The sequence below is a fragment of the Crocodylus porosus genome, unplaced genomic scaffold (assembly GCF_001723895.1).
Source record: "Crocodylus porosus isolate Cpor-Errol unplaced genomic scaffold, CroPor_comp1, whole genome shotgun sequence".
NCBI lineage: Eukaryota > Metazoa > Chordata > Crocodylia > Crocodylidae > Crocodylus > Crocodylus porosus.
In genome coordinates, this window is record NW_017728928.1 from 17,772,144 (window position 1) to 17,789,881 (window position 17,738).

Consider the following 17,738-nt stretch of genomic DNA (forward strand, 5'->3'; position numbering starts at 1 on the left):
AGAAAAAGTGGGTGGGGCTACTCAACTCCTGATTTGCAGTCAGGTCTTGTCCTCTATGGACTACTACTTCCAAGGCCAAGGTTTGATTCAAATGCCCATTTGTTGTGCTTGAGAAGAACAGTTTCATGGACAAAGGATGGCAAATGATTTGATGAATCTGCAATGTTAGAATATATGTGAAAGAGGCACCCATGATGGAAATAAACTTGCTTGATTCAATGTGATGGGTGAAGCTGTTCGATTATACCAAACGCTTGCGGAGCTGGAGTTTATTTCCTCTGCCTGTAGGCAGAACTTCACTTTTATTAGGAGTGACTCCCCTCCCTTTGTTTGCAACAATATCCCTGATCCAATCATTGTTACAGTCTGTGCTGTGTGCTGCTTTTCACTTGTGTGTTTGCTCCTTTATCAATTCTGGAATCGTCTACAAATTTTGAATCCAGTTGAATTTGCACCAAAAGAACTCCTAACAGGGGAAGGCACAAAGCACGACACAAAGGAAACATTTGGGCTTTTTCTTACTTCAGTTAGGTTGTTAGAAGCATCACTCCTTATGAACCAGTGGATGCATTGCCAGGTTTATCTCTAACACCTCTTGGAAGCCTCAGTTACTGCCAAATTGTGTGTGTCCCCTGCTCTGACAATGGCTTCCCATTGTCTTCTGTTGAACAACATAGTACATCAAATTCCATGAAACTTCATTGGTAGCAATAGTTTTCCATTTTAGACCTGAACATAACTGTATTTACTTCCACTGATGTAAATCCTTTACATCAGGAATACTAACTCACAACACAAAAATGCTAGGACATTGCATTCATGTTCAATTAAAAATCTCCCCTCATTTAAGCAATGCAAGTAGCTAATTCAGTTCTCATCAGAACCACCGGGAGTTTTCCTGACATCAATAGGGTTTGGATCAGGCCTTAAACTGGGAAAGTACTTTCTCCACAGGCAGCATGGAAGGGACTTAATGGTCTATATCCCTTCCCTCTGATGCATTCAGCTGGGATTATCTATTAAACTCAGGCAGCCTGTCCCACACAATCAATATCCTGCAATTGCAACTGCTTTGGACTTTAGAGTCACCTTGGTTCTTCCCATGTATTTCTGTGTTTCCAATATGTTCTGGTGACCTTCATTTTGGGTGTCCTGTAGTTGGGTCACACACAGCCAGGTAGGTATATTTGGCTTAGGCTGACCTGATTAGAAGTGTACTTGAACTGTGCTAAATGCAGCACAGCTTCCCACATTGTGTTTAACTAATCTAAGCTTCATGATAGTTATGATTCTGAAATGATCTGTAAAGGCTACCACAATAACAGCAGGATGCCATCTTATTTATTCTGCACTTGGTTTTCGAAGTTCTGTATCTGAAAGTATATCAAGTCTCTGTGGAATTCTACCTTCAGCAACACATTCCACGAAGCAAGCGAAATACAGTAGTTATACAGTAGATTTTAAATCATTTTGTGACAACAGATCAATCTCGCAAGCAGCCTTGCTGGTGTTATACCTCGAGTTAGAGAGGGAGCAATTTTGAGATTAAAGCATAATGACAGTGCGCTGTCTCCAGAAATTTGCCCTTTATTGTATCAAGCTATCGTATTCAGCTGCTGTGATCTAATTAAGCCCCACCAGTCAGATTTATGATTGTGCTAACAGGGAAAAGGATTGTATAATGCTGTTAATATGTGCTCTATAATTAACATTAATGGCAGTCGCGTGGGTAAATGCCCCCCGTATCACCCTGAAAATGTACCTCTGGGTGTGTTGTTTATTTTATAGCTGAGGAGAGTGATGCATACAAAAACAATCACCCATCTTGACAATTAGCTAGGAATTACAGACCCCTCAAAAATCAGTGTTGATCTAAAATCACGTATAACCTTGGTCTCCAGCAGCAGGACAGTATCCTACTGGAATCAAATCCAAGTGGGCCAGTGATTTAAACAAGTGGGACGTGTATTTATGTCTAGAATCTTACAAAGCAGATGGCATCTCGCTGGCTCAGATCTTTACAAGTGCTTCCTAGAAGTGCTGAGGGTCTTTTGCTTCAGTAGAACCAGACCTTAAAGCCAGGGTGTCAAACATATGAGCCATGAACCCAGTTCTGGCCCATAGAGGTGGGTCATCTGGCCTGTGGGGTTTTCACTGTGTTTGCCAGCTCCCAAGGAATTAATGCTGTCATTGCTCACCCAAGTCACAGGGGTATCAGTGTAGATCCATAGATTGTAAGGGGCTGGAAGGGACCTCGCAAGATCATTGAGTCTAGCCCCCTTGCACTAGGCAGGAAAGGCAATTGGCGGTCAGGTGACCCCAGTGAGGTGACTATCCAGTCTCCTCTCGAAGATTTCCAGAGTAGGCAATTGCACTACCTATGGAGGGGGTTTGTTCCACGCTCTAGACACCCTGACTGTGAAAGAGTTTTTCCTAAAATTGAGCTTGAATAGCATCTTCCAGGAGTTTGTATCCATTACTCCTGGTCTTCCCCAAGGGTGCCCTGATTGGAACAGTTGTTCACCAAGCTCTTGATGTCCTCCCTTGATGTAGCAGTAAGTTGCTACCAAGTTCCCTCTCAGCCTTCTCTTCTTTAGGCTGAAGAGACCCAAATCCCTCAACTTTTCCTCATATGGCTTGCCTTGCAAGTCTTTGATCATACGGGTGGCTCTTCTCTGGACCCTCTCAAGTTTTTCCACATCTTTGTTGAAGTGCGGCACCCAGAACTGGACACCGTATTTCAGCTGCGGTCTCACTAGTGCTGAGTAAAGCTGAAGAATTACTTCCTTGGTTTTACATGAGATGCATTGGCTGATGCATGCCAGAGTGTTGTTTGCCCTGCTGGCTATAGAATTGCACTGACAGCTCATGTTCATGCTGTCATTCATGCAACTATTACCCCTAGGTCCCTTTCGACCATGGTGCAAATCAAATTGTTGCCACCAAACCTGTAGTTATGTTGGGGATTATTTGCCCCCAGATGGAGCACTTTACACTTCTGTGTTGAACGTTATCTGGTTCAAATTCGCCCACCTCTCCAGTCTATCCAGGTCCACCTGTATCTGCAGCCTAAACCACACTCCCCCATAACTTGGTGTCATCTGTGAACTTGCCTAGAGAGGCTCTTAACCCCCATATCTAAATCATTGATAAAGATGTTGAAAAGCACCAGACCAAGCACGGACCTTTGAGAAACGCCACTGGCCATATCTTGCAAGGACAACACAGATGAGCCACCAATGCCAGACCGCAGCCAGCAAGGCCAGCCATACCTTGTCATGCATCCAAAGGTGCATCTCAAGCCAGTCCAGAGAGGTGATCCTCCCCCTCTATGTGACACTGGTCAGGCCGCAGTTGGAGTACTGCATCTAGTACTGGGCACTGCACTTCAAGAGGGATGTGGCCAGCCTGGAGAGGGTTTAGAGGAGGGCCACCTACTTGGTGAGAGGGCAGCAGGACAGGCCCTAGGAGGAGAGACTGAGGGACCTGAACCTGTTCAGCCTCAGCAAGAAAAGGCTGAGGGGGGACCTGGTGGCTGCCTACAAACTCATCAGGGGAGATCAACAGCAAATAGGTAGAGCCCTTATCTCCCCAGCACCACCTGGGGTGATGAGGAACAATGGTAATAAGCTGATGGAGAATAGGTTTAGGTTAGAGACCAGAAGGCAATATTTTACAGTTAGGGTGGCGAAAATCTGGAATCAACTTCCCCGGGAAGTGGTCCTCGTCCCTACCTTGGGCATATTCAAGAGGAGGGTGGATGATCACCTGTCTGGGGTCTTGTGAACCCAGCATTCATTCCTGCCTGTGGCAGGGGGTCAGGCTAAATGATCTGTTCAGGTCCCTCCTGACCCTAGCTACTATGAAACTATAAGATCTGTTCATGAGAGCTCCCTGGGTCCTACCTGGCAACCAGTTTTCCACCCACTGAACCGTCGAGCAGTTAAGCCCACAGTCTTCCAACTTTCCCATGAGGATGTCATGGGATACTACATCAAAGGACTTTTGGAAGTCTGGGTCTATAATGCCGACCTCCTCTCCCATGTCCAGGTGGTGAGATTGGTAAGACAGGACCTGCTCACGACAAAGCCATGCTGGCTGTCATTCAGAATCCTACCCTCTAAGACTGAGTCATACATAGACTCCTTGATGAGTTTTTCTACGATTTTCCCTGGGATAGAAGTTAGGCTTATTGGCCTATAGTTGCCCAGGTCCTCCCCCTTCTCCTTCTTGTGGGCCTGAGTTAGGGCTCTGGGGCAGGGTAAGCAGCGGGGCCACCCACTAGCCCACACCCCACTTTGCCCAGTAGGAGCTCCCTCCAGGGCACCCGGCACTGGGACGAGCTGCCTCTGCCAGATCCCTGCAGGCGCAGGACGGTGTCTGCACCCCACCCCATGGGTGAGTATATGACTGGAGCGGAAAAGGGCCTGGGCTGCAGTCCAGGGACAGGGGAGCTCTGTGGGCTCGCTTGTACTAACTCAGGCCCTGCACTCCTGCCAGGCCTGGCCTTGGGCCCTGTGCTCCTGCTGCCCCAGGCCCCATGCTCATGCCCCCCACCTGCCCATTCTCACTTTTCCTGCTGCTACTCCCTGCCTGCTGGCCACTCTAGCACCACATGCCAAAGCAGCCCCTGTGCTCCTGGGCCCTGCCAGCCTGGGCTCCAAGCTCATGCCCCCCACCATCCCCTTCTTGCTGCTACCGCTTCTCCCCGCCCACTCCAGCACCACATGCTGGAACGGACCCAGGCTCCTGCCACCTCTCCCTGGGCTCCTGCTGGCTGCCACTCACCACTTCCCTCGCTGCCACTGCCACCACTGCTTCTCCCCACGCCCTGCTGAGCATTATAATGAAATGCACTCAGTGCCGAGTGAAACTAGGTAGGTATTTTAAATGGGTGTTATAACGAAACTGCAGTAAGTGAAATCATGTTAAGCAAGGGTTGCCTGTATGCCTCTTTCTTCTTTTTCAAGAGGGCCATGATATCCCTATTGAGCCAAGAGGGCTTGCCAGCCCTTCTGTGTAGCCAGCACCCAGGTGTTTTCAGTTACCACTGGTGACCAAAATCAGCAGTGTTCATATTCTGGCTGTTGGCCACACTTACAGTGCGGCTCCGGGGTTGAGTAGGAGTGGCATTAACCTCTTGGCTGCTGGTACCAACACAGCAGTGCTGGCAGTCATGGCCAGAAGCCAAGCTATAAGGAACACTGCAGTCCTGATCCAGCCTGCAGGGCCAAATGAGTCTAACATGCCTGTTTTAAGACAAGTCTTCTACATTGTCTCAGTACAGCATGAGGAATTGCTGAACTCTGGCCTGTCAAATCTGCTGCCTTCTAAAATGAAGTAATGTGCCAATAGGCTCTTCCAGGTGGTAAGAGGGAAGCAGTCAGGGTGGATAAAAAAAAAATCAATGATTTAAAAAATAAATAAATAAAAAAGCAGATTTTTTTTATATAACTCACATTTTTAATCATATTTTTTGATTTTTAAAAGATGCTTTTTTAAAAAAACAACAACAAATGGTTAATTAGTTACAGATAACACAAACGTATCATGAGAGGTTTAAATATATACACACAATTAAATATAATACTTTAAATATACATGAAAATGATCTAAACTTAACTTTTATTAGCTATAAAAAATTATTCTCCCTTGTCTATCCTATAACTTTTTAAAGTCTATCTGCCTCTCAATAGTGATTTGTTTCACCACTTCAATCCTTTCTATGATTTTAGGAATGTCAGAATAAACTACAGACTCCAGCTTGAAGAAAAGCTTATTCAGGTTCTTGGCTTTTTTTCTCTTATCCTCTACCAGCAAGTCAGAACAACCACAAGCATAATATCTCATTCTAAACTCCTGAGCCAAGCTAAATGCACAAGCTTCTAGCCTGTCTCAGCTCCTTGACTAAACCCTCATTGGGTAGACCCCCCAGGCAAAAAGATGCTTTTGACAGGCCTTGCTCAGATGCTTTAGGGATGCCATGTGGTTACTCCTTCAAATTCCATGATACCATCTTACTATGGAATCACTGCTAGAGCATAAGCCTGCCAATGTTTAGTGATGAGGAGTCTAAGGATGTGTCTGAGGAAGTAATAAACAGTGACAGAGGCAATATTCATTCCACTGACCATGCTGGGGACAGGGAAGGTTGAAAGGTTTGACAGGCCTCTTGAGCAAAGGGAAGTCTGAGATCTCCTACCCCGCACCCTGCATTCCTATCTATATTTCCAGGTAGTGACACAGTTTACTGTGGGAGACCCCATGCAAATTTTTAATGTCAGGCCTTACTCCTTACTAGACAATCACACTAAGACATAACCCTAATGCAAACTGGGCCTCTTGACCAGGCAACTGTATGGTTTGCATAGCTGTACTTCCATCCTTTAAATGCCAGCCAGCTTTGTGATGCAGCTACTTATCAGACTTCCCCAGTAAACTTTATAATGCACTAAGCAGCTCTCACTTTTAGCTATTACCAGTGGGCACACAGACAAGCGCTTGCTGGAAAGCTGGTCTGGCACTCGTTTTGCATGGCAAACAGCCACCTCCCTGACCAAATGAATAGATGTATTGCAGCGAAGCCTGCCATTAAAACTGGAGTGCGACCATCTGGCTCAGGATATACAAGTTTCTCTTGCCAACCAGTTTTGAGCATCCATGCTTTATATTCTATATACCATTTTGGCTACCATGGCATAGAGTTTTGAGTAACTATGGTTTTCTGTGGCTGTGCATTAGCCCACCACCTGCCATTTTTTCCATAAGCCTTTTGCCTTGCCAAACACGGGAACTTTCAGGAACCTAACCCGGGAAACTTGTAGAGCCCTCTTCAGTGTTGGGGTTTGCAGCTAGCTGCAATTTTGCTAAAGTGTAACATAAGGTGTTTGGCTAAACACCAAGTACAGACACGCCGATGTGTAAGGGGTGCATGTGCACCCCCTAAGAGTGCTGGTGCACCCCCTGAAAGCCAGCACTCCCTGCTTAGGCGACAGTCAAAGGGGGCAGGTGGAAGCAAGCACCAGTGGCAATTGGGAACTTCCCGGTTGGCACGATTGGCCATGAGAGGGATCCCCCAGTCAGTGAAACTGGCTGTGGGGGGACCTCCCCAGTCAATGACTGGTCACTGGGGGGGGTACATGCCCCCCCCCCCCCACTCAGGCGGCATTTCCCTATGCAGACATTACAAATAAACTGGTCTAAGCAATAGGAACTTGTTCCAAACCCATAACCCTACAAAAGTTCAGTACACACAGACCAGCCTAAAAACACTGCGCCTGGTCTAAAATAGATGCACACCAGCAGCTCCCGATCTGCAGTACGTGTCCAACCAGCAGTCACCAGTTGGTGTTAATACATTATTATAAATGAATTACGTGACAAATATTCGCTGGGGGTGCTGCAGGTCGAACTGGAAAACGTGCTGGTGGCATTGCCGCTGCATGGTGTTTGCGACCTGTCGGAGCCGCTGACGTACCGCGGCGCCCGAGGGCTGCGCTGGCCTTCAGCCGTACCCCGTCTCCGCTGGAGGGCTGGTTTGCCCGCGCCCGACCGAGTTATTTGCGTGGTACCTGCCCCAGGAGCCGTGTGGTGGCGAAACCCGTATACCCTCACCCCACCGAGCGTCCACCTCCAGCCGCAAGCGCCATTCGCGCCGACCGGAAGTGCCAACCCGGAAGCAGTGCGCGGCGGCCCGGCCAAGATGGCGGCGCCCAAGGGCTGAGGGACGAGGGCAGTGGGGGACGCTACTGTTCCTGCCGCTGCCGGGCCATGAATGCGGCGCGCTGCTGCGGCCCGGCCCGGGCTGTGCCAGGTACCTCCCGGCGGGGAGCAATCTTGCCTCGGGGGAGGGGGGCTCCCTCCAGCCTTTGCTGTGGAGGGGTGCGGGGTGTGGAGGGCAATGTGCGGGGGAAGGAGGGGTGGGGCGAGACGTTTGTCTGGTCCTTGAGGAGTTTTCAGGGCGGGTCCAGCCCGTGTTGGGGTGAGGAGGCGCCTGTCTTCTTCTCTTGACTTTTGACACCCGCTTGAGACAGCTGCGGGAGACGGCCGGACGAGCACGCCTTCTTTGCACCGAAGGAGACACGGAGCAAAACCTTGAACCCACCTGTCGATGTCTCGTTTACTTTTGCTTTTGTGCTTCCTTGACTTCCTCTTCTGTTCATTGCTTTGCTTTTTGGATGCGGGATCTTAAAGTGACACGTGGCAGATTTACGTACTTGCATCTCACTGAGGCAGTTCAGGAACGTATCCAAGCTCCTCGGATGCGGAAGGCGTAGGGTCAGGGCTTGAAAGTGTAGGGTCCGTGTTTTGGGGTAGGGATCCCATTGGCTCGGTGGATAGCTCATGGGGCTCTCGATCTAGATTACGGCCTTTTGGAGGTTGCCCCCCTGCACCCATTATTTTACATGCCCATACAAAGAGAGAGATTTTCCTTTTTTCTGAGAGATTGGTTTACGGAGCGGTGCTATAGAGGTGCCTTTCGTACCACTGCTTTCTAAAACAATCTCCACTCTTCTGTTGCTACAGTGCAGTTTTAGTAAACTTACTTTCAGATAAAAGATTCCTCCTGTTCATGTTGACAGGGGTGACGTGCAAGAGTTTTAGTAATGTTCTCTATATAAATTCTGTTTAGGAAGTAGCTCTGTTTTAAAGGATCAAAATGGGGATGTTGTTTCATTCATGTAATAAGTTATTGACTGCAGCAAAGACGCCCATTAAAAATGTGCCTGGAAAATGCCTGTCAATTTTATTGCCATGCACTCTGATTAAAACACTTGTGCAAAATAGCATTCATTTTAACAGTATTTCAAATACAGTACTCTTCTTTTCTATACACTTTCCCCTTTTATCTGCAGTGAGCTGATTATAATAATGTTTAGCTTAAAAACTGCAAAGCTTTGCTTAAAGTTCCTGAATTTTTCATCTTTCCTGTTGTGCAGAAACATACACACTTTCCTTGATTCTTCTTGATGGTAGTTGTAACATATCCCATGAAAACCATGTATTTATAACAGATTACTGTAGTGTTTCTTTAAGAAAGGAACCTCAGTATTTGTAGAAAGACATGTGCAAGTCATAAATTTATGATAAATATTTCCCCCTAGTAACTTGTGATGATTTCCTGCTAAATGAATCATGAGGTCATGTATTCCCCTGGACCCGCATTTCTAGTCATTGGTCAGCAGAGCGTTAGGACTGTTTTCGGCATGTGAAGCACGTACACCAGACTCATAAATGTTTTTTCATAGTTTTGCTTTCCTTATTCCTATGAGACCTTTTATAGCATGACTTTTAATACTGAATTCTCCTGTTTTATGATGGTTTTATATCATCAATGAGATGCGTGATTCAATCAGGTTTTTAGGATATCAGTTACACAGATCTCTAGTATAGTTGGCAAAAAGTCCTGTTGATATAAAAATTTATCTCAAGTGCTATTTTTATATTTGCTTTAAACAAGTGAAGTGAAGGACTTGTTTTAAACAAATATTTCAGCTTGCTGGTAAGGTAAGTAAATTAACAGCATGTGGAGGTTGTGGTAGAGGAAGAGGCTATATAAGACTAGCTCCGAGCATCACTGGGAAGTAAAATACTCGTCCCTTCCCTCCAGAACTTGAAAGCATCCTGCAGTCTCACTCAGCATCTCTTTCAGTTAAATAGCTGTTTTGCTTAGCCCTCCTGTAGAGGTGTTGTGTGTTATGGGGCACAACAAGCATTGTATTGGGTTTGTTTGTTTCTCATCCATGCTGTGAAAAAGCAACTGGAGTCCAAATAGTGTTTCTTTTCTTTGTAGGCTTATTTGTTTGGCACCTTCAGAAAAGAGCGATACAGCATATGCCATGCAAGCTTATACAAATTTGCAGGCTAGCCAGTAAAAGATGGATTACATTTCAGCACTTTAGCTTCCTCAAACGAATGGTAAGTTAAGAGAATGGCATTATTCCATATTGACTGTTTTTGGGTTTTTTGCCCCCCTTTTTTTCCCCTTATACAGAATTCAAATATTTGTAACTTAAGTTGTGGGTGTAACTTGCTTTCTGGGGTACTGTTTTCCATTCCAAAGATGGATCTTGAATTCTCCTTATCTAGTTTTGCCAACTTTTTAAAATGCAAATTATAAAACCAGGTTTACTGTTTGATTTCTTACATTTCGAATAGACAGAATCTTGGCAAAGACAAGTATTTTTCATTTGTGTGTAAAACCACTGAGGTAGGTCCTAAGTTGATGAAAATAGCAGGTTAAATTCTTCTGTATCAGGTTAAGTTCTTCTATATTTTGTAAATATTCAGTGCACTAGTCTCCAGTATCACAAAGGCTGAAGTTGTCTCTAACAAACCTAGGAAACCACCTCTTCCGTGAACAAATATATCATGGATAGTGGTAATGCAAGATTCTCTTTAGTGTCCCTTTGGGTGCTTCAACCCTGTGCTTCAGGAACAATTTCTATCCACAAGTTTATGGGTTAACTTCACCTCTCTTCTCAAGTGTGTCTGCTATGATTGCAACAAAAGGACCAAATATTTTCAGTTTTACTGATACTTTTTTAGCTACCAATCCAGTGGAAACAGATTGATACCACTGCCAGTTTCACATGCAAGTAAGGTTCCCTCTAAGGTGCATGCGTGTGCGGCCGTGCACAACTAAAATTGTGGTTGCACACAGCCTTTTCAAGCCCACACACCAGGAAAGGCTGCGGCAGGAGCCTGGCGCGGGCTCTGGTGGCTCCAGGGAAGTGCTCTGCTCCCCTGCATCAGGGATGGGGAGTGGAGCACTTCCCCAGAGCCTCCACCAGCCCCCCGCCCCAGCCTTCATCCCTGCCTTGCCTCACCTTGGGGAGGAGGTGCTGCCTGCCCCGCTGAGGCTCTGCTGGCTCCAGGACACTGCTCTACTCCCCAGCCCTGACGGATGGGGGCTGGCACAGGCTCTGCTGGCTCCAGGGAAGTGCTCCACTCCCTGGCCCTGATGATGGGGAGCAGAACACTTCTCCGGAGCTGGGGAGCCTGTGCCAGGCTCCAGTCTCCTGGCCCCCAGCCTCAGCTCCAGCCCGTGGCCCCACCCCTTGGCTTCCAGCCCCCAGCCCTCAGTTCTCTTTGGTAAGTGTCCCATGCCGGACTGAGGTGGTGCGCTCACGGACCACTGCTCCTTAGAGAGAACATTGCATTTAGGTCACCAAATTTTTGTCAGACTTGTTGCCTTTTGACTTGAGCTGCATTCAACTAGTCATTCATTGGTGAAAAGCACTACATCTCTCTTCCTTACCTACATTGTTGCTGTTACATTTAACCTACATTTTTAAATCCTGCAAGTGCTGCCCCATAGTTTTTTAAAGCTGGCACATTCTTGATAAGTTGGGCTTGAAATTACTGAAATATGTGGAAAGCTTCAGAGAAGAAAACTGAAATGTTAGGGAGGCTATATGTGCCTTTTTATTTACATGATACTAACTACAGGTGCTATAAAAGAGTGGGGAAAGACTGTATAAAAGCTAATTTCAGCTTGCCATCTGTCTAGTCAGGTGTAGAAATGAAGCACTGTATGCAGTAACACCCCATTAGTGTTCATCTTTACATACTTTTCCTTTGAAACATTTTCTGAAATTGGCAGGTCAGGCAGACTAAACTAAAATTAGTTGTGATAGAAGACTAACGTGAGGGGGAAAATTTTACTTTCTAATTTTTTTTTTTAGAAGTGTCTGTGTCTTGGAACACAGCTAGCACTTAATAATAGCAGATTAGACTGTGGGTGGTCATGTGTATATATATCCTTATGTTTATGTTTGTTTAAAGCTTGAGCAAACTGTAGAATGAATAATTAAAATAAATAAATACCCAGTAGTTTAGAATAGGAAGTGAGGAGCAGTGCTTGCAACTGCAGCTGCAAGGGACTATTTAGTTATGCTGGTAGTAGCTCTCCAAGCTTAAGCTAGCATTATTTATACCTGAATGAAAACCAGGCTTTTGCCATATTTTGTGCAATTGTGGGTATTGTTTTGCAATTGAAGCGGTACTGGAAACAGTGTCTATCGTGTCAGCAACATGAAGTCATCTTCTTTAATCATAAACATTGTATAGCAATAAGAAGAAATTCATTCTAGTATTCCTATTAATGTTAGTGATGTCCAGAATTTATGGATAAGAATAGATTTTTTTTTTTTTTTAATTACAGCAAGCATGTGTCCTCCTTTTGGGGTACATAAAGATTCCTTAGCGGGGGGGGAGCCACATGTATATCACAGCTGCAGATCTACGGTATTCCTGCCCCCCTTCCTTCTCCCTCCCATACGTATGCACTTCAGACACTGCCACTTCCTCCTGCCATTGATTGCTGCACGCAAGGGGAATTGGTGGTGAAGAACATGGTGGTGGCTCAAGTAGGGAGGCTTTTGGTGGGATGTAAACCTACAAGGTTTGAGAAATACCAAACTATTGTACCTCAAACTTAATTTCTCTTTTTCTATCCAGTATGTAACACAGTGCAACAAAAGCCTCTACCAGCAAGCAAAACCGAAGCCAGATCCAGTTGCACCTCCTTTCCAGGAGAGGCAACATTTGGGGCATGAAAAAACGGTTATACATAAGATTAAGCCAGTTTTACTTCCCTGCCTACCTTTGCCTGAGGCATCAAAAGGAGCTGAGTTCAGCAAAGCAAAGTTAGCTGCAGAAATAGAAGACTCAGCAACATCAAGAATAGAAGAATCCAAGGAAGAAAAACAATGGAAAGAAATGAAGTTACAGCTGGATGATTTACCAGGAATTTTAGCACGTTTGTCCAAAATCAAACTTACAGGTACTATTGAGAACTTTTTCCAGCTTCTGTGAATCAAAGTTCTCCAACTTTTTTTTTGCTTCAAGTGGTCTGTGATTCTATGTACAATTTTTCTTGTGGACAACTTCCTTATCACTTTTCGTCCTGCAGATAATTCAGTAACGTAACACACCTAGGTCAGCTATGGCAATTTCCTATAAAGAAAGATAGTTTAGAAAAGTATTAAATGTATTTTTAGTTGATTTTTAATTCAGTTTAATTACAAGAACTAAGTAGAAGCCAGAGCTATGTAACCAGTTGTCATGTCACAAGGAAATATTCCATATACCAGCAGCAGTTCACAGACTTCAGTTTGAGAGTTCTCTAATTGTATTTTCACTGCCAGTCTGTATAAAAGCGGATTATCAAATTTATAATCCAAGCAAGGCAAATAAAGTATACTGGTGCCATTTTGCTGAAGTAATCACTTTTTTACTATTTTTAGTATTGTTTAAGTTGTAGCCATGATGTTGTAGCTATGATGGTCCAGGGAAATTGCAAAAGACAATCATATTTGTAGGTAATATCTTTTATTGGACCAACTGCATGGTTGGTATAGACCTAGATAAGCTTTTGAATACCACAGTACCTTTCCTCACGTTTCTGGGACAGGACCAGACACACTGGAGCTAAATAGCAGATGGAACAAAGGCTTAATTTTTCCCATTTCAGTTTTGAATTTATCATTGATACAAAATATACTCTTATTTTAATGAGAAACTTCTGTTAAGTTATAGAGGATTTTTATAAAGTTGCTATTAATTTTTTTTTTTTTTTTTTTTAAATCAAGTTTTTGTGTTTCAGTTTAGTAGTGCTTCTGGTCAGTTTTATGTTAAAAGCAACAAAAAGGCTAAAGTGGATGCATTCCTAGCAAACCTGACTCAGCTTTGGGTATTCTCATCTTAGTTTCCTGAAATGAAGAGCCCCCCACAGCTCCCGCCCTGACCCAGGCAGATCTGGGGGCACATGCCCTCCTTGATGAGAGGTGGGAACTGTGGTGTGTGCTCCCTGCCCTCCGCACCCTCTGGACAAGCAGCGGCTCTGTCCTGTGCCTGTCCCACCCCAACAGGGCAGAGCTTGCCCTAGCCCCTCTCTTCCCTCACCATAGGGGCCTTTGATTTGCTCTCCCCTCCCCTTCCACCACACCAGACTTACCATCTTCTACACAGCTCTCCAAGCTGCTGGGCTAGTATTGGAAATTGGATTGGTATCAGCCAATATGCCTTCATAAAATTGGCTTTCAGTATTGGCCCCAAAAATTTCTAAAATCTAGTCTTCTTTTTTTCCCCCCAACCAGCTAAGCAAACAACTTATTAAATAGTTCTTACAATTACTTATCAGTCTTGCTATCTTGCAAACATTATTGTATTTCAGTGTCATGTTCTCGTAGTAGTTACATAGCACTTAAATCGCTTTTGTGGCATAGATAGCAGCTCTTTATTTTATATATGGGGAAATTGATATACAGAGATATTAAATGGTTTGATGAAAGCCTCGCATTAAATCTATGGCAGAGCCAAAATATAAAAATAAAATATTTGGGATTCTAAACTGGTCTCTCCTCCACCAAACCAGAGTGTCGTCTTGGTATTAAAACAGCATTATAGTTTCATAATGATTCTTCTTTAATAAATTTACAAATTTCCTGAAATCATTTTACTTCTTGGAATTTTGGTTCTGCAGTATTTCATGCCGTAGCCTTTGTTTTCCACAAGAAATCTAATGTGGTTATTTCAGAATTCCTCTGGTTTTTAAAAACAAAAATATTTTATTGCTTTCAGCATCTATGAGATCATCCAAAATTTTGCACATATGGACCTTGATCTAAATTTTGTTTGTCACCTTCTTGGAGAAATCCAGATAGCCTTGACAATGTTCTTCAGTAGAACACAAGAACTGGGGTCGTTTGACCCTAGTATTTTTTCCTGCCAACGCAGGGGGTCGGACTTGATGATCTGCTCAGGTCCTTTCCAACCCTACAGACTATGAAACTATAAACTCTGGTTTCCACCTTAGTTACGTATGTGACACATTCCTCTACTGGTATGCAGTGGTGTCAGTGAATGTTGAGGAAAATAGGAAGTCTGTTGGGAAACTAACAGACATTTTTTGTTGCCAGGAGTCGCTGAAGGCTTCAGTAATGTAGCTTTGTGCGCCTCTCTAGTGACATTTTCAAAGAGCTTAGGGTTTTTAACAAATTTTAAAAAATGATGACACACTGGCTATTTGTAGCCAGTTAAACTCATTCTACTACAGTCATAGTTTTTTTCTCACTGCTGAGTAGCAATAGTAATTTGCTCTTCTATAGTACTTTTCATGCATAGACCCATGAGCTTCATGTGGGCCACCCAGTCTTGGTGTCTCTTCAACAAGATGCTTTTGTTAAGTGGTTCCTCTTGAAGAGCTTCAGGCCCTCCATAAGAAATTGAACTTGAATGTTAGGTCTGCGCGAAGCAGCTAGTATTTGTTCCAGGTTCGGATGATTTGGGGGACAGTGATTTGATTCAGTGATTTGAATTACTGTCCAGAATCAATTCAGCTGAATCTGATTTGGAGATTCAGCTGCTGCTGAATCTCCGAATCAGCCAGGCCCTCCTTCCCCCAGCCCAGCAATGGCTGTCCTGCCTGCCCCAGCTCCTAGCTCTTTGGAAAAAAAAAAACCCAGCTTACCAGGTGCTGCTGGGCAGGTGGTGATCCCCACTGCCTCATGCTGCATGGGGGCTCTGTTTGATCCCCCCAAGGCGCCCCCCCTACCTCCCCAGCTCTTCAAGAAAAAAAAACCTGAGAAAAGCTCTCCCACCACTCCTGCTGGCAGGGGGTTAATCCCCACTGCACCATTTCACGTGGGGGGCTCTGGATGAGGCCCCAAAGCCCCGAGGCCACACCAGGAGCAGTGCATCCTGGGGCTTTTCTCCCTTTTTTTTTTCCTTAAAGGGCTGGAGCTGGCCCAGGCAGAGCACCCATGGGGGGGGGCATCGGGGGGCTTATGCAGAGCCCCCCCATGCAGCATGGGGGAGCAGAGATTTCCCCCCGCCCATCCAGCAGCACCCAGTGAGCACTGGGGCTTTTCTTTAAAGCTCTGGGACTGGGGGGAGGAGTGGGGGGGCTCGGGGAGCTGGCAGGGGTCCCCACATGGTCCCCTCCCCCATACTCCCCTTCCTCTGCCGCTAGTACTTAACAGCTCAGAGTCGGCTGCAGCTACTGGGGACTGCCTGAATCATCAGAGCTCTCCAAATCTTTTCCAGAGATTTGGAGAGCTTTGAATTGATTCAGACCTTTTGAATTGGTCCCCTGATTCAATTCGGATTTGGAGATTCGGCCACTGAATTGGGTCCAATCTCCTTTAAATCGAATCGCCACCTGAAGCTTTGCACACCTATTGAATATAGTTAAAATCCAAATAGAGCCATAAAAAATCATGGTGTGTGTTCTTTACAAAGGCCTATTGTGTTACAGCCTTCATAGATTTCTTAGACATTAGGGCTGGAAGGGACCTTTGTGAGATCATCTGGTCCAGCCCCCTGTCCAAGAGCAGAAAGTCAGCTGGGGTCAGAGGACCCCAGCAAAATAATCGTCCAAGCACATCTTGAATGTGTTCAGGGCAGGTGCTTGCTCTGCTTCTGGGGAAAATCTATTCCAGACTCTGCATACCTGGACGGTAAAGAAGTTCTTCCTTATGTCTAATCTAAAATGGTCTTCCAGCAGTTTGTGACCGTCAGACCTTGTTTTCCCTTGGGGAGTCCTGGTGAACAGACATTCTTCCAGGTCCTGATGAACACCCCGGATATACTTGTAGGCTGTCACCACATCACCCTTGAGCCTACACTTAGCCACGCTGAAGAGTCCTGTGCCTCTCAGTTTCTCATATGGCCTGCTCTCTTGACCTCTGATTGTGTGCGTGGCTCTCCTCTAGACTCTTGGGCTTCTCCACATCCTTTTTAAAGTGAGGAGCCCAGAACTGGATTCAGTACTCCAGCTGTGGCCTCACCAAAGCCAAATAAAGCAGGAGAATGACATCTTGGGTCTTGTTTAAGATGCATTGGTAGATGCAAGGCAGGGTGTTAGTTGCTTTGCTGGCTGCAGCATCACATTGGTGGCTCGTATTTATCTTTCTGTCTTTTCTAATCTAGGACTAAAATGTGCCAGACCTGATGATCAAGAAGAATGACTTCCTTACCTTAGATGCCACTGTAGAAATTTAATAAACTATCAAATAAAGGCATTGTGATGGGAATCCCTTAGAGATGAAGGATTCCAAAGTTGTTACTAAGTAGAATTAGTTTCATAACTCTTGGTGAAGAGGAACGTGAGGGGTTCTCTAAATTGTTCAAGGTGGTATAATGTACACATGGCAAAAAAAAAATTCAGAAAGATTGACTCCCAGATTCTATTTCCTTCCTCTCTGTCAACACCTAGTACACTTCAAATTGACTTCAATTTGAGTTAGTAGTTAAGTTGCCTTAGTACCTATCTCTGTCTCTACTGGAAAAGTATTTTTGCCCCTGAATTTAGGTAGATTCCTTTTGTGCAAATTGTGGCCTCCTTTGTCTAAATGAGAAGTTTTTACTGGGAAAGCTATGCTTGTAGGTGAAATCCTAGCAAATGCCAGATGTGGCCGTAGCCGTACTCTTGGATTCAACTTGATTCCATTTTCACCAGCCTCCTGGAGCCATTGTCAGTCGAACAGCCTCATGTGCAAAGTGTTGGCATCAAGAGCAAGTGCTGTTTTTTTACTTATGCAATCACAACTAGTATTTTTCATAGATTTCCTCTGCCCTTGTGCTATGTCTCAGAACTACTGGTGCTCTTGAAGTTCCCTTTTCAGGATACTGAAGTTCTTTCACTTGGGTAAGACCACAAAGGTCTGCTCAATATACTCAAGCCATACTATGTTTCAGGAAACTAAAGAGCTAAAAGATTATTGAAAGTAATG

The 17,738-nt window shown here is 45.0% G+C and overlaps 1 protein-coding gene across 1 annotated transcript in view; it reads left to right on the forward strand.

Moving 5' to 3' along the window:
- Positions 1-7,694: 7,694 nt before the first annotated feature.
- Positions 7,695-17,738, forward strand: part of LOC109315159 (protoheme IX farnesyltransferase, mitochondrial) — a 150,865-nt gene continuing 140,821 nt past the window's right edge. The window contains exons 1-3 of the mRNA XM_019542732.1: positions 7,695-7,813; positions 9,794-9,918; positions 12,463-12,787. Of these exons, the coding sequence (XP_019398277.1) occupies positions 7,771-7,813; positions 9,794-9,918; positions 12,463-12,787 (493 nt within the window). The 5' untranslated portion in view covers positions 7,695-7,770. The remainder of the gene's footprint in view (positions 7,814-9,793; positions 9,919-12,462; positions 12,788-17,738) is intronic.